The sequence below is a fragment of the Suncus etruscus genome, chromosome 12 (genome assembly GCF_024139225.1).
Source record: "Suncus etruscus isolate mSunEtr1 chromosome 12, mSunEtr1.pri.cur, whole genome shotgun sequence".
Taxonomy (NCBI): Eukaryota; Metazoa; Chordata; class Mammalia; order Eulipotyphla; family Soricidae; genus Suncus; species Suncus etruscus.
Window position 1 is genome coordinate 91,706,805 of NC_064859.1, and position 14,333 is coordinate 91,721,137.

The 14,333-nt window shown below is 56.1% G+C and overlaps 1 protein-coding gene across 1 annotated transcript; it reads right to left on the bottom strand.

Moving 5' to 3' along the window:
* Nucleotides 1-1,183: 1,183 nt before the first annotated feature.
* On the bottom strand, nt 1,184-9,052 carry SLC5A6 (solute carrier family 5 member 6). The gene is made up of 15 exons (XM_049784184.1): nt 8,642-9,052; nt 8,060-8,125; nt 7,764-7,815; nt 7,358-7,425; nt 5,018-5,172; nt 4,643-4,783; nt 4,408-4,537; nt 4,079-4,167; nt 3,865-3,977; nt 3,619-3,686; nt 3,120-3,206; nt 2,837-3,018; nt 2,650-2,753; nt 1,980-2,098; nt 1,184-1,827 (listed from the first exon to the last, which is right to left on the bottom strand). The coding sequence occupies exons 1-15, from the start codon at nt 9,035-9,037 to the stop codon at nt 1,678-1,680; spliced, it is 1,920 nt and encodes a 639-aa protein (XP_049640141.1). The 5' UTR covers nt 9,038-9,052; the 3' UTR covers nt 1,184-1,677.
* Nucleotides 9,053-14,333: the final 5,281 nt, after the last annotated feature.

The window sequence follows — 14,333 nt, forward strand, 5'->3', positions numbered from 1 at the left end:
TCACAGCTGACCCAGGTTTGATCCCTTCACTCCATAAGGTCCACGGCCCCTCCAGGAGTAATCCCTGGACAGTCAGGAGTAAACCCTGAGCACAGCCAGGTGTGCCCCTCCCCAAGCAAGATAAGGGGAGAGAGCACCTTATTTCTAAGGGAACACATCCATCTTTCATCAACTTCACGATTATATGATATGAGATATTGTATGAGATATTCCCAGGGGCCTGAATGGACTGAGCTTGGGTGGTACTCCTTCGTGCGTGAGATGGTGCCCACAGGAAACCTCATCTGCTCAGTAAAAAAATTGGGGACCCCTGGATGACCCAGCCAAGGCCCCAAAGGGCTGCTGGGATGGGGCACTGGTGTTTGGGCATAACAGGGGGGTGCTTGTGGGCATGTGGGTCTCCTGCCAGGCAACCATCAGGCACAGGCACTGCTAAGCATTGCTAAGCACCCAGGGAGTGTGCCAGGCAGGCAGCAGGCCAGGGCTGGCCACCAACTCAGCCAACAGCCTCTTTTGGACCTGGTAACATGCCCAGCAATGCTGGCAGCCCGAGATTGCTTGATGGGAAAATGCCCAAACTCCTGGAGGGCTGGGAAGTAACCAGGAAAAAGGGTCCCTTTGGGGCTACATAGGGAGAAGCACCCCACCTCTGCTCCTGGGATGTCCAGGTAGTAGCAGCACCCATAGGGCATAAAGTGGGGGGCAGGCTGAACTCTGAGAAGTCAAACCCCCCCCTTGCTTAGTAGGAAGAGCAAGAGGCCCAGATCTGAAGTGCAAGGACAGTGAGCACCAGAAGGGGAAGGTGAGTACAAAAGTGGGGCCCTCGAGCAGCCCTTCCTTAGCCCAGTTCCAAGGCAGTGGTGATCTCAAGCCTGCAGGAGCACCCCGAGGGGCCAGAATAAGAAAGATGGCCAAGGGCAAGGCCAGCCGCTGCATCTAGTCACTCACTGGCCTTGGCACCCACCTGTGGGTCAGTGGGGAATGGGCTGTGGAGGACACAACAGGACAGGGCAGGGCTCTTTGTGGGTCACCTGGATTCAATGTGGATTCAATGTCCCGAGGAGGCGGCATCACGCACCCAGGGAAGCAAATTTTGGTAGAGCCACAGCATAGGGGGATGGCATGTGTGCGTGCGGGCACGCAAGTATGTGCCAGGGGGCAGAACAGAACCTGGCAGACAGCCCACGATTCTCAGCAGTTTTTATTTCAGGGGAACAAGGGTGTGTTGGGAAGAAACTCCGAACAGACAGAGGCACGATGACGGTGGTCCAGCAGCCTGCACACCCCGGTTCCTCTGGTCAGGCCAGAATGGTGGCCCCATGTCCAGCACAGCAGAAAGGGAGCAGCAGGCAGGTAGGGGTCGGGCCCGCCTGTCCCCAAGGCCTCTTGGGGAGCCCAAGCCTCCCTCTTGGGAATGGAGGTAGACAAACAAGGAGGGGGCCTGGGTGTCACGGTCACTAGGCAGGGGCCCCGAGACCCCTCAGGATCAATACTTGGATCCGCACGGAAAGAAGGGGCACAATGGTGGCCGGAGTTTGGCCACGGGGGATCGGCCCAGACCAAGTGCGCCCCTCGCCAGCCACCACCCTTCTCTCTGGCCCAGCCTCCAGCACAGTGTCTATGCAGGACCCACAGGACCCACAGAACTGGGGGATGCGTCTGCCCCTCGGGAGTCCATCACAGTGACGTCTCCTGGAGAATGAAGGTGGGACTATTCCCCTGTGGGGCCAGTGGGCCCTCTGGCACAGGGGCCTCCTTCTCGTCCATGTCCCTCAACGTCCCATTACTCATCTTCTCTGGGAATATGGAGTTGTCCAGGGAGAGATCCTGGGATGACAGGGAACATGGGGTGATGGAGAGGAAGGGCAGGCTCTGGGGCCCAGACATCCAGGGGTTCAGGCAGTAAAGGGACAGAGGGGTATTGGAGCTCAATAAGGGCAGGGGCAACAGTGAGGTAGCCCTGGGGACTCTCTCGGTACCTCCTGGGTGCAGCTTTTGCAATGCAGCTTCTTCTGCCAGGACACAGGCAGGAGGGCCAGGAGCCGGGGCCACACGGGGTAGATGGTGCGGGGGTCCAGGGTACGGCCTCTCATTCCCCCTGAAGGCAGAGACACTCTGAGTCTACCCCCAAGTGAGTGCAACCCAGTGTCTGGTCACTTCCTGGGGCTCGAGTTCTACCCCCACCCCACCCCCCACTAGAAGCTAGCTTCGAAAAGCCAGCCCTGCTGGTTTGGGGAACGAAAACACACACACACACACACACACACACACACACACACACACACACACACACACACACGCCTTCCCTGGCTACAAGGAGTCCGACACACACACACACACACACACACACACACACACACACACACACACACGTGCCTTCCCTGGCTACAAGGAGTCCGACACACACACACACACACACACACACACACACACACACACACACACACACACACACACACACACACACACACACACTTGCCTTCCCTGGCTACACACACACACACACACACACACACACACACACACACACACACACACACACACACACACACACACACACACACACACACACACACACACTTGCCTTCCCTGGCTACAAGAAGTCCGACTAGGACGGACACCCCCCAGCCTAGCCTGTCCGGTGCTCACCTGTGAGCAGGCTGACGGCCAGGCCCACCAGGATGACGGTGGTGGAGTTGTGGGCACTGTACCACATGTATGAGAGCGAGTAGAGGCGCTGTAGCCCCACAGGCCTGTAGAGAAGAAAGGGGCACAGGGGAGCGGAAGCCGGGACTCCACTCGACCCCCAATCCCCAGGCCCAGGCCAGATGCTCACCTGGGCCGGCTGGTGGTATGCATCAAGGCGGTTGTGCTGAAGGTAGTCAGGTTGTAGGACAGTGAGGAGCTGGTCACGTTTGAGGGTAGAGGGGGCCTACTGGAGCCCATATTGGTCACGATGCTTCCTACTCCGATCCAGAAGGCCATGAGGAGTCCCGACAGCAGCCCCACAATGGCGCCCTGTGTGAATGCACGGGAATCCACATCATAGGGCTGCCCACTCTCCCACCCGCCTGCCCCGCAACCCTCTGCCTGTGACGGTTCCTTAATGCCTCACTCACGGTTGGGTTGGCACAAGGGAAGAACATGCCCAGGCAGAAGAGGCCCAACAACGGGCCCCCAACCATGCCAAAGATGCTGATGGCTGCCTGCAGGTTAAGGAGAGAGGTGGTTAGCCCGGTCAGCCCACTCCTCAGAAACTAGCCACTGCCCAACAGACTGAAGTAGGGCCACAATTAAAGATTCATACGAGGCATTTGCCTGTGGGTCACTCCTTCACCCCTTTTCTGTTCTGCCCAGGTGGCCCTTCTCCCTAACACTCGCTGTCTGGTGGGGAGAAAGCATGGGAGTGGCAGCATGTGGCCCCAGCTTGAAACCTGGCACCCTGACCAAATCCCCAGCACTCCATGGTCAGTAACACCGCCTCTGAGTGCCACCCTGGGCAGGTGGCCATACCTCAAGGCTGGGTGCAAAGAGGATCCTCGGCCCCCATGCATGGTGGAGAACCCCACTCCCTGCATGAACCTCCCAACACTGATACCCTCCTCCCTACAGCTTTACCTGCAATACAGGGCCCAGATGGGAGGAGATGTAGGCCATTCCTAGGCAGATCAGTCCATAGCTGAACGCTGGGAAGAAACAGGGTTGGGAGTCATGGAGGCAGAAAATGGGAGGGGAGAGTGGGACAAAGCTCCCCAGATGCCCGGCAGGAGCCCACCTGTGGGAGAGATCCTGGGCAAGAGCGGGGTGGACCCTGTGTGGTGGAGAGGGGAGGGAACAGACGGGGAACAGGCAGCGTGAACCCACCAAGGACTCGGGACAACATGGTGGCCCGGACTTCGGACACCTCAGGGAACCATGGCCGGATGAGGTCCTCCATCGTGACGGTCGCCAGGGAGTTAAATGCAGACGATATGGTGCTGAAGGAGGAAGGGGCGAGGGGAGGCTCTGAGTGGGGCCTGCAGAGCCAAGGGGAGGTGACAGGGTGATGGGATGGCAGGACGATGGGGGTGGGGTTTACCTGAGGGACCCGCTAAAGAGGCAGGCGACAAAGAGCCCAGGCAGGCCCGGCAGCCCCTTCAGAAGATCCATCACAAAATACAGGACAAACTGCGGGCAGAGCAGAGTGGAGGGGTGGCATTGTGCCCCATTGCTCTTGGCGAGCATGTAGGGACATCAGGTAAGGGCCAGGGCATGAGGATCGCCCCAGCGGAAGTAAAGGAAGACGGCACCATGGTGGAAACCGGAGGGTTTCGGGGGACAGAGGCATGGACTCAGGAAGGCCCAGGGAGGCCTGCTGAGCACTGTTCTTGAGAGGAACACGGTTGGACCCCCTTGAGGGGGTCTTACCTGGTCGGGGGCTGCCTGCTGCTGCTGGGGGCTCATAGGGAACTGCATGTAGTAGGCGAACATGACCAGTCCTATGAGAGAGCCCATGCACAGGGCCACCTGCTGGCAGGGGAACACGGCATAGCAGGACCTGCGGGGACAGGAGGAGGACAGGAGTCACTCACCACCCCGCCTCCAGCCTCTCCCTACAGTTGCATAATGGGGGGGGGGGTCCCCTGACCTGCCCAGCACTCACAGAATGGCTGCCTTCTCTGTGCGGGAGCTGAGGTAACGCTGCACCTGTGCCTGGTTCACGCCGTACAGGGACAGCATCATGAAGACGCCCCCGAACGCCAGCGTCCAGAAGGTGTGTCGCACAAAAGGATCTGGGTCGAGCCTGCGCACAGAGAATGGTCAGAAACTCGGGGGCCCCCTTACCTTCCTCCGATCGAGTCAGAGGGGTCGGGAGCCCAGGGGGAGTCCGGCATGGGGTACCTCACAGAAAGAATGTTCCCCTGCCTGGGCCCTGCCTGCCTCATTCACTGCACTCTGCTCCCCGCTGCCACCCTGAGTCTGCCACCCACAACCAGCTCTAGGGAGCAGTGGGAGTTGGGGACAGGGGCTGACTTACTCTATTCCAGAGATGCGGTCACACTCAGAGGCCAACTTCCACACACAACCCAGGCCGCCCACCTTGGCTGAGCCCACGATGATCACAGCCAGTTGGCCCAAGAACATGACAAGGGTCTGGAACACGTCTGTCCAGATGACAGCCTTCAGCCCACCCTATGGGGAGAGAGCACTTACTCCAGGACCACAGACATTCAGCAGGCCCCAAGAGGCAGCAAAGCTTATTAAGTTCCCATGTCAAGGGACCCTCTTCATAGGATAGCCAGCCATGTCAGGGGCTCTGGAGGCCCCACCATTACTCCATTGTTTTGTGGTCTCAGGGGACCATAGGAGTGCCAGGGACCGAACCCGGGTTGGCCATGTGCAGGGCAAATGCCCTATCCACTGTGCTATCTCTCTGGCCCATCCATTCCACCCCACAGAACTGGCCTAAGGCCACCCTGCTTCTAACAATGTCTTTGCCACCCAAATTCCTAGAATCAGCCACAGGTAGCCTTCCCAGGACAGACTACAATCATTTTGTGTACGTCTTATATGACTGGCTTAGAATGTTCCATAGTTGGGGCCGGAGTAGTGGCACAAGTGGTAAGGTTATCTGCTTTGCTCGAGCTAGCCTAGGACAGAACGCAGTTTGATTCCCCCTAGTGTCTCATATGGTCCCCCAAGCCAGGAGCGATTTCTGAGCGCATAGCCAGGAGTAACCACTGAGTATCACCAGTGTGGCCCAAATACAAACAAAAAGAATGTTCCATAGTTGATTTAAATTTTTTGTTTTGTTTTGGTTTTTGGGCCACACCTGGCGTTGCTCAGGGGTTACTCCTGGCTGTCTGCTCAAAAATAGCTCCTGGCAGGCACGGGGGACCATATGGGACACCGGGATTCGAACCAACCTTTGGTCCTGGACCGGCTGCTTGCAAGGCAAACGCCACTGCTGTGCTATCTCTCCGGGCCCTGATTTAAATTTCTATACATATTTGTTTTTTTGTTATTATTGTTTTGGAACCACACCCAGCTGTGCTTAGGGGTTACTCCTGGCTCTGTGCTTAGAAATTATTCTTGGCAGCTTTGGGGGACCATATGGGATGCCGGAGATTAAACCCGGATCGGGTGCACACAAGGCAAACACCCTACCCACTGTGCTATAGCTCCGGCCCCTGTACTTCTTATCTTTTTTTTTTTTGTGATTGACTTATTCTTTCTTTTTTTGTTTTTGAGGGGCAGGTTGGGTCAGACCTAGAGGTTACTTCTAGCTCTGCACTGAGGAGTCACTCTTGGAGGTGCCCAGGGATACATCTGGGATGCTGGGGATCATCAAACCTGGTTGATTGTGTGCAAGACAAGCACCCCACCTGCCCCATGGCTTAGAATATTGTATATACAATTTTCTTTCCCCCAAATTGGATGTGTCTCCTGTTCACCCCTTTATGTTAGTTAGGACTAATGTATAGAAAGCAGCTTTCCTCCTGAAGCAGCCCAGAAATATGCTCTCAGGTATCTCCTAAGGATGCCAGATGATGGGGGATTAGGGGGCTGGAGAAACACAGAGAGAGAGGTAAGACACTTCCTCGTCTGGGGCAAATCCTGTTTTATTCCTGGCAATACACTGTCATCCAAGCACTGCCAGGAGACCATTCTGAAACACTGTACCCGAGGAAATCACCTGGGTGTGGCATAGCCTGCCTCAGCCCCCCAAAAGAGATTTTTTCTTTTTTGTTTTTATTGGGCCACATCCAGTGGTGCTCAGGTGTTACTCCTGGCTCTGTGCTCAGAAATCACTCCTGGCAGGCTAGGGGACCATATGGGATGCTGGGGATCAAACCCAGGTCTGTCCTGGGTCAACTGCATGCAAGGCAAATGCCCTACCGCTATGCTATAGCTCCGACAGCTGTGCTATCACTCCAGCCCCAATTGTCAGCATTTCTTTCAGTGACAATTTCGTTGAGTTCTTGTTGTATGTTGTAACATCCTGTTTTCTTTCTTTGTCAGCCTTGCTCTCTCTAGCTCTCTTTGTCTCTCAACACTGCGTCACTCTGACCAGCACACTCTTTCAATGAACTCCCTTGATTCTGCCTCTAGATCATTGTAAATTCTTTTACGAGGCTTGGCCCCACCAGGGTTCTAATCCCTCACCCACCACCACTGTCCAGGGGACTCTCCTGCTAGGGCCCTGATAACACCAGCCCTGCATCCAAGCCTCCAGCTGCCGCCTCTGCAAATCAGCCATCAGCCCAGCACTGCCTCGGTGGGAAACTTCCTCCCAGTCTCCTCTCCTTACCTCCCGCCCTCCTTTCCTTCCTCTTCCCCACTTCCCCACCTCCCTTCATGTCTTCTCAGTCCTTACCAGCGCAGTGTAGATGGTACAGACGATGCCCAGGGTCAACACTGACATCCAGAGGTCGAAGCCAGTGACTGTGGACAGAGAAAAAGTACAGCCCTGCCTCTGTGGGCTCCATCCGGGGAAAAGCCAGATAGAGAAGCCCTGGGGTCAGGATGGGGGCTAGGGGATGGGACCCCCCCCCAAACACACAAGAGCCCCCAGACTGGACGGATTCTGATTGCAGGTGGAAGTCAATCATTCACCACGATGGACAGGCTCCACCAAGAGGTAGTTAACTACTTCAGACAAGGTTGTGGGTAATGTTTGATCATTTTTCACACGAGCAAGCAAAGGTCCATTGTCTGGAGAGACCAGCCTAGGGTGTGGAGCTTTCCTGTCTGGCAGGGAGCTGGGTGCAGTGACCTCTCACCTGCATTGAGGGCCAAGGATGGGGCATAGAGCACCACGCCCATGTAGATCACCTGTGGGGAGGGAGGCAAGGGTAGGCAGTGAGAGGTCAGCTGGCCTGGCCCCATAGCACCCCCCTCTCCTCCTCCTAAGCTTGGGCTGGCTTTGAGCGAGGGAGCAAGCAAATGTGGGCAGAAAGCAGGAGGGGAGGGGACAGGCTTAGTCCTCGGTGACACTGGCCTTGCAGAAACTCAGGAACCCCTATATGGCTGTGGCTGGCGCTCAGGTCCCCACTGGCTCTTTCCTCATCCCACTTACCATCTGGAAGATAAAGGTCACAGTGCCGCAGACCCGTACGGCTTTATTGAACCGCAGCTCTAGGTACTAAGAAGAAACAAAGAAGTGGGGAAGGTATAGCAGCCTCCCAGCCGTTCTCGAGCAAGAAGGTGCGAGAGGGTCGTGCCTCTGAGGGCTAGGACTAGGGCTCCATGCCCGATCACAGCACCACAGCGTGAGTCCTGAAGAAAAGGCCCAAAATGGAGGCATAGGGGCTGAAGAGATTGCACAGCAGTAGGACGTTTGCCTTGCAAGTGGCTGACCCAGGAAGGATCCAGGTTCAATTCCCGCCATCCCATATGGTCCCCTGAGCCTGACAGGGGTGATTTCTGAGCATAAAGCCAGGAGTAACCCCTGAGTGCCACCGGTGTGGCCCCCCAAAACAAAACAAAAAAACAAAAAAGGAGGCCCTGAAAAGGACCTGGATACAATACCTAGCTCACATCTCCACTGGGGTGCGTACAACAGTCACCCCATCAGCCACTGCCCTCCTTTCCCTCCTCCTCCTCACACCCGGCCCTGGTGGTAGCCCCACCCCGCCTGTACCCCTCCATCCCCCCTCACCTCGTAGGCACTGGTGAGATGCAGACGGTAGAAGATGGGGATGAAGATATGGGCCGGGATCAGAAGCCCGAGGATGTAGGAGCAGCCTAGGAACCAGTACTGGGTCCCAAAGCGGTAGATCTCCGATGGCACCCCCAAGATGGCCACTGCCGACTGGAAGGTGGCCAGCAGGGACAGTGCCACTGGCAGACATCCCATTTTTCGGTCGGCCAACAGCAGCTGGCCAACAGTGTGCCGGCCCCAGCCCCGACACGCATGATAGAGGCCGATGGCAAGTGAGAAGACCAGCAGCAGGACGAAGACCACATAGTCTACGGTGGAGAAGGTGGACCTGTCTGGGCTGGAGGGGCCTGTGGGCAGGGGACTGGAGGTGCTGCTGCAACTGTCCACACACATCTCTTGGCGCCCAGTGGTCCACGGTCACTCTTGCTGTCTCTTGGCTTCAGCGGGAAGGTGACGGCAACGAATGGGGTCCGAGCCACTGCCTCGAAGTGACCAACTAGGAGTGCTGCAAAGGGATGGATGAGTGAGTCCAATCGGTCTGTCTTCGCCACCCGCCTCCCTGGCCTGTGCAGTCCCAGCCAACGTGGGGGGGGGGGCAGGTAAGGGGGAGCAGTGGAGGAGACTGTCAGAAGACAAGCACCTGGCCAGGACCCTCTGGGGTGTAGAAGCTATGAAACATGAGAACATTCTCAGGTCTCCACCCACACACGAAAGAAAACTCAGCGCCTGGAGCTCCCTGCTGGCCCGCAGGCTCAGGCCCAGTTGCTACAGTGGACGAAGCCAGAAGGACCCAGCCTGGCGCCACAGCCCTGCGGGGCAGCAGCAGCCGATGTGAGGAGGGCCTGGCCGTCCCCTGACCCCCTCCCCAACTCAGCCCAGCAGCATCCCCACATCAGGCTTATCACTGGGGAGATCACCTCCACGGTCACTGCTAACTCCATTCTGGGCACCACCACCCAGGCCTCTCTCTTCTGTCTTTCTCCACAGTGTGGAGTGCTGGGCTTTACTACTGGGCTACCTCCTGATCCCTGGAGCCCTTTTTTGTTGTTGCTTGTGTTTCTGGGTCACACCTGGCAATAATCAGGGGTTACTCCTGATTCTGCACTCAGGAATCTGAGGCAGGCTCAGGGAACCATGTGGGATGCTGGGAATCAAACCCAGGTGCATGCAAGGCAAGCACCCTACCCACTGTGCTGTTGTTCCAGTCCAACTGTCTCCCCAAAACCACCAGGGAAACCCTGTTGCCACTCCTTCTTAGCCCCTCCACCTGTGGGCAACAGTGGTGCCAAGAGATGGTGGGACTTGGGGGTGAGGGGCACACAGGAGGGAATGAGTTGGAGCCGGGCTCTGCCGGATGGAAGGGTTACGGGAGAGCAGCCAGACAGGGCCTGGCCAGCCTGCAGGGACACACACCTACCTAGAGTGGCAGGGACCCCTTTCCCAGCTTTCGAGGTGTCTTGAGCCTGGATCTGGCGGGAGCGTGACTGAGCTGCAGACAAGAGAGCAGGAATTGGGGCTAGAGTGGAATATAGCTCAGTGACTTTGTTCTGGCCCCATCACCCCACGCCCCCAGACCTCAGCTCAGCCTCTTGGTGCTCACACACTGTAGCATTCCTGCCTGGATTAGGCCTCACTCTAAGTCGCACTTGGCACCGTTGAGCTGGAGGAATTGGGGAGGAAGAAAGAGCCAGGAAATGGGGGTTGGGGGCCTGTTCTTCTGACTCCTAACAATAGATGGGAACCCTCAGAGGAAGCACCATCCTCAGAATGAACAAGGGGAGCAGCACAGAACATGTGTGCCCCAAGTAAAGAAGAGAGCCCTGCCTGAGAAACTCCATGCAAAGTGGGAAACCTCTCTTCTCTGTGGGACCAGAGGTGAGCCCTGGGCCTCCCACATACAAGGCAAGCACCCTGCTGCTGAGCTGCACTCCGAGCCCTAAGCTGAAATCCCCCATTTGAACCTGGCAAACCGCACAGTGTGATGAGGCTTAGTTAAGCCTGAAACCCAGCTCCACAAACACTAAGTGGGGTCTTGCCCGCTCTGCTGTTGGTTTCCCTGGGGCCCCAGCAAAGATTCCCCAACATCTGGGACACCCCAACCAAGAGTGCGCAAGTTCTGCAAGAAAGGGTGACTCCGGTCAGCACCACACACGAAAGAGAGCCAGCACAACCAAACACACACACACACACACACACACACACACACACACACACACACACACACACACACAGCACACCCACGGGCACCTCAACTGCAGTGCAACCCCAGCAAGCACCCCAGACGGGAGTGTGCAGCCCAAGGTGGTTCCAACAACAATAAGCAGAAAGGCCCAGGAAGAAGCAGCTGAAACACTGGAGATGGCACTATGATCAGCGCCAGGGACCAGTGCCAGGTCTGGCTCCAGTGCCCAGATGGCACTCACTCCATTCATGGTCCAGACTTCACTGCTACAGTACTAAGCTCAAAACTTCATTTTTTGTTTTGGGACCACAACCAGCAGCACTCAGGGGTTACTCCTGGCTCTGCAGTCAGAAATTGCTCCTGGCAGGCTGGGGGGAGGGGGAGATATGGGATGCCCGGGTGGAAGTTGTATTGGTCCCGGATCAGCCAAATTCAAGGCAAACAGCCTACCCACTGTGCTCTCTCTCCAGCCCAAAGCTCAAAACTTAAAGAAATCAGAAGAACTGATTTCTACCATAGCCCCCTTGGTTACCCATGCAGACACCAGGACTTTGACTGCTTTTCCAAAACCACCTCACTGACAGGCTTGGCTGGACCAAAGCCAGTGACTGCCCGATCTGCCAGATCCATCAAGCCAGCAGGGCTTTCCTTTAGAGTTTGTTCCCTCTACTATGCTTATTGGTCTGGGTGGATAGGGAGAATGGGACAAACAAGCAAACAAAAACCCCAAGGGGAGCCAAGTTGGCTCAAGTAAGATGAAAACACTTGGCTTTTTTGTTTGTTTTTGAGCCACACCTGGCTCTGTGTACAGAAATCACTCCTGGCAGGCTTGGGGGACCATATGGGACGCCAGGGATCGAACCCGGGTCAGTGGAGTATAAGGCAAATATCCTACCTGCTATACTATCGCTCTGGCCCCCAACACTTAATGTTTTTACAGTTTTTTCTTTAACATCTGTTATGCTATCATATAGGTGCATATCACACGCTCTGTAAACATGAGCAGTGGCAAATAATAAAGAATCAGGGGCCGGGGCATCAGTACAGCAGGCAAGGTTTTTGCCTTAGCAAGTGGCTGACCCAGGCTCGATTCCTGACACCCCACATGGTCCCCAAGTCAGGAATAAACCCTGACAAAAGAGAAACACCTGGTAATCAATGTTATCTTTTCCCAACAGCCTGTATGACAGGTTTTGTATCTGAATACACTGTAGTACTTAAGGAAACTGTGACCCAGAGAAAGAAGTTCAATCTCTCACTTGTGGCCACACAGCAAAAGAAAAGTATGCCACTAGTGATTTAACCAGACACACACTGTCCTCTACTCCAGGAGAACCAGGGCAGGAGCAGAACATTAACTGCAGTCAGCCATTCACCAAACGAAGTTTAGGTTTCAACTAATATCCAGAAAGATTAGTACCGGCGATCTTGGTTCTTGCCCACTGGGAGAAAGATCACTCTGGCTGACTTCTGGCTCTCCCACACGGTGTTCTTGGGCAGATACGGTCTGGTTGGCAAGACAGGGCCGCCCGCAAACCAGACCTGAACTCTGACCCTCACGGGGCCAGCGAAGAGAAGAATCGGGCTTGGCAGTACTTGGATCACATGATTCCCAGAGTCCCAAACGTGAGTGCCCAGAACAGTGTTCCCAACAGAAGGTTCTGATATAACCGGAAGATGCCCTGGGCCTCTGCTGACCGCACCAGCTAGCGGAGCTTTCCCTCATCTGGCAGATTCTCATGATTGGGGCAGATTCTCACGGTTCCGAAGCTGACCCGGATGACAGAGGAAAAAGAGCAGCCACGTGTATTGCGCAACCAGATTGAGTGATGCGAGGAAGCTGGTGGGAGAAAGAAGGGTCTTCGGAAGAACACAAGGAGGACCCGGAAAGAGACTTCCCCACCCCTATGGTTTGGCTAAAGAGGCGAATTCTAATGGGGGTGGTGGTGGTGGAGGAGAAGCATCTTGAGAGGCAAGTGAGAGCAGAGAAGACAGAAAAAAACCCTGGTCCAGTAACAAAGCCTTCATCAGACAGGAGTCTAAAAACTTTCTAAAAACCCACATGCTGGGCAGCAATGACAGCACAAGGGGGAGGGCCCCCAGGTTCGATCCCTGGTATCCCAGATGGTCCTCCCCACACACACAGCCGGCCAGGGGCAATTTCCCAAGTAATTTCAGAGCCAGGAGTAATCCCTGAGTGCTGCTAGGTGTGGCCCCAAAACAAACAAACAAAAAAGTAAGAACCCGGGGGGCGGAGAGATAACACGGAGGTGGGGCAGAAAGACTGCGGTTCTAATCCCAGCATCCCACATGGTCCACCTAGCCTGCCAGGAGCGATTTTTGCGTAGAGCCAGGAGTAACTCCTGAGTGCGGCCGGGTGTGACCCAAAGACCAAAAAAAAAAAAAAAAAAAAAAAGTAAGAACCCTAAATCCAAGAGCAACACTAAAAGCGAAGTGGTTTCTTAAAACCATTTACAGACAGCACACAGAGGACAAATGGTAGGGATGGAGAGAGGGCTTGTGAAAAAGATCTAAACTACAGAGGTAAAGGTCGACCTCCCACTCCTTTCTTAGATCACCCCATTCCCCATTTAGCTCACTAACTGCTGGGGATGGTTCTCATCACCTTTGAAAAGACAAAGGGCCAATCACACGCACCCATCCAAAAAAATCTCTCAAAACGCGTCCTTTAACCTAGAGAGAGAACCTAAGCAGGCTTTAAGTATGCCTCACGCCAGGTTGGATACTCGCAGCACCTGGTCGCACCTTCAGGGTCGCAGGGAGCAACAGGTTGAAGGTGAGGCAGATCGGGAACACAAGGTACCCCAAAAGCAAAGTCAAACATGCACCCACATCAGTCTCTTGGCGCCTAGGAGTCCGGGAGGAGCACAGCAAGAAGTAGTGCAGGCGGTGGAGCTCTGGGCGCCCTCCCCAGCAAGAGGTGGTGCTGGTAGTGCAGAGAAGGACTCCCCAGAACGACACCCCTAGGGGCAGGAAGGACTGACTGGGTAGGCTGGTAGGGAACCTGGCTGAGCACCGGGGCTGGGCTCACGGCCCCTGCAGCCCACCCTGGGACAATCAACGTCTCGCCTTACCTCTGGTCTCAGCCAGGGCTAGGTAGGTCCCGTGGTTCTGGGGATCAGCATCGCTCTTCTTTTCTGGGGAGGCAGAGAGGGGGGACAGGCGTCTGGCCCTTGCCTACCTCCAAGTCGTCCTCCAGGGCTCCGCTTGCTTGCACACGCGCTCAGCTAGCGAGGTGACGGGGACAGGATGTCCGCGGCGTCCCCGGGGCTCGCCGTCTCCACGCCGGCCGGGCTCTCTGGCCCTCCCTTCGCCGTGTGTTCCTCCCTCGCCCCTGCCCTCTTTTTATCTCTCCTCCGGCCCGGCCCCCAACACCACGCAACCCGGGAAGCGGCGAGGACCACCTTGCCCTCCACCTCCACCTCGCCCGCCGGCGCTGCTTTGGATCTTCCCGGGTCCCCGGCTAACGGGGGGGCCGGCCCGCCT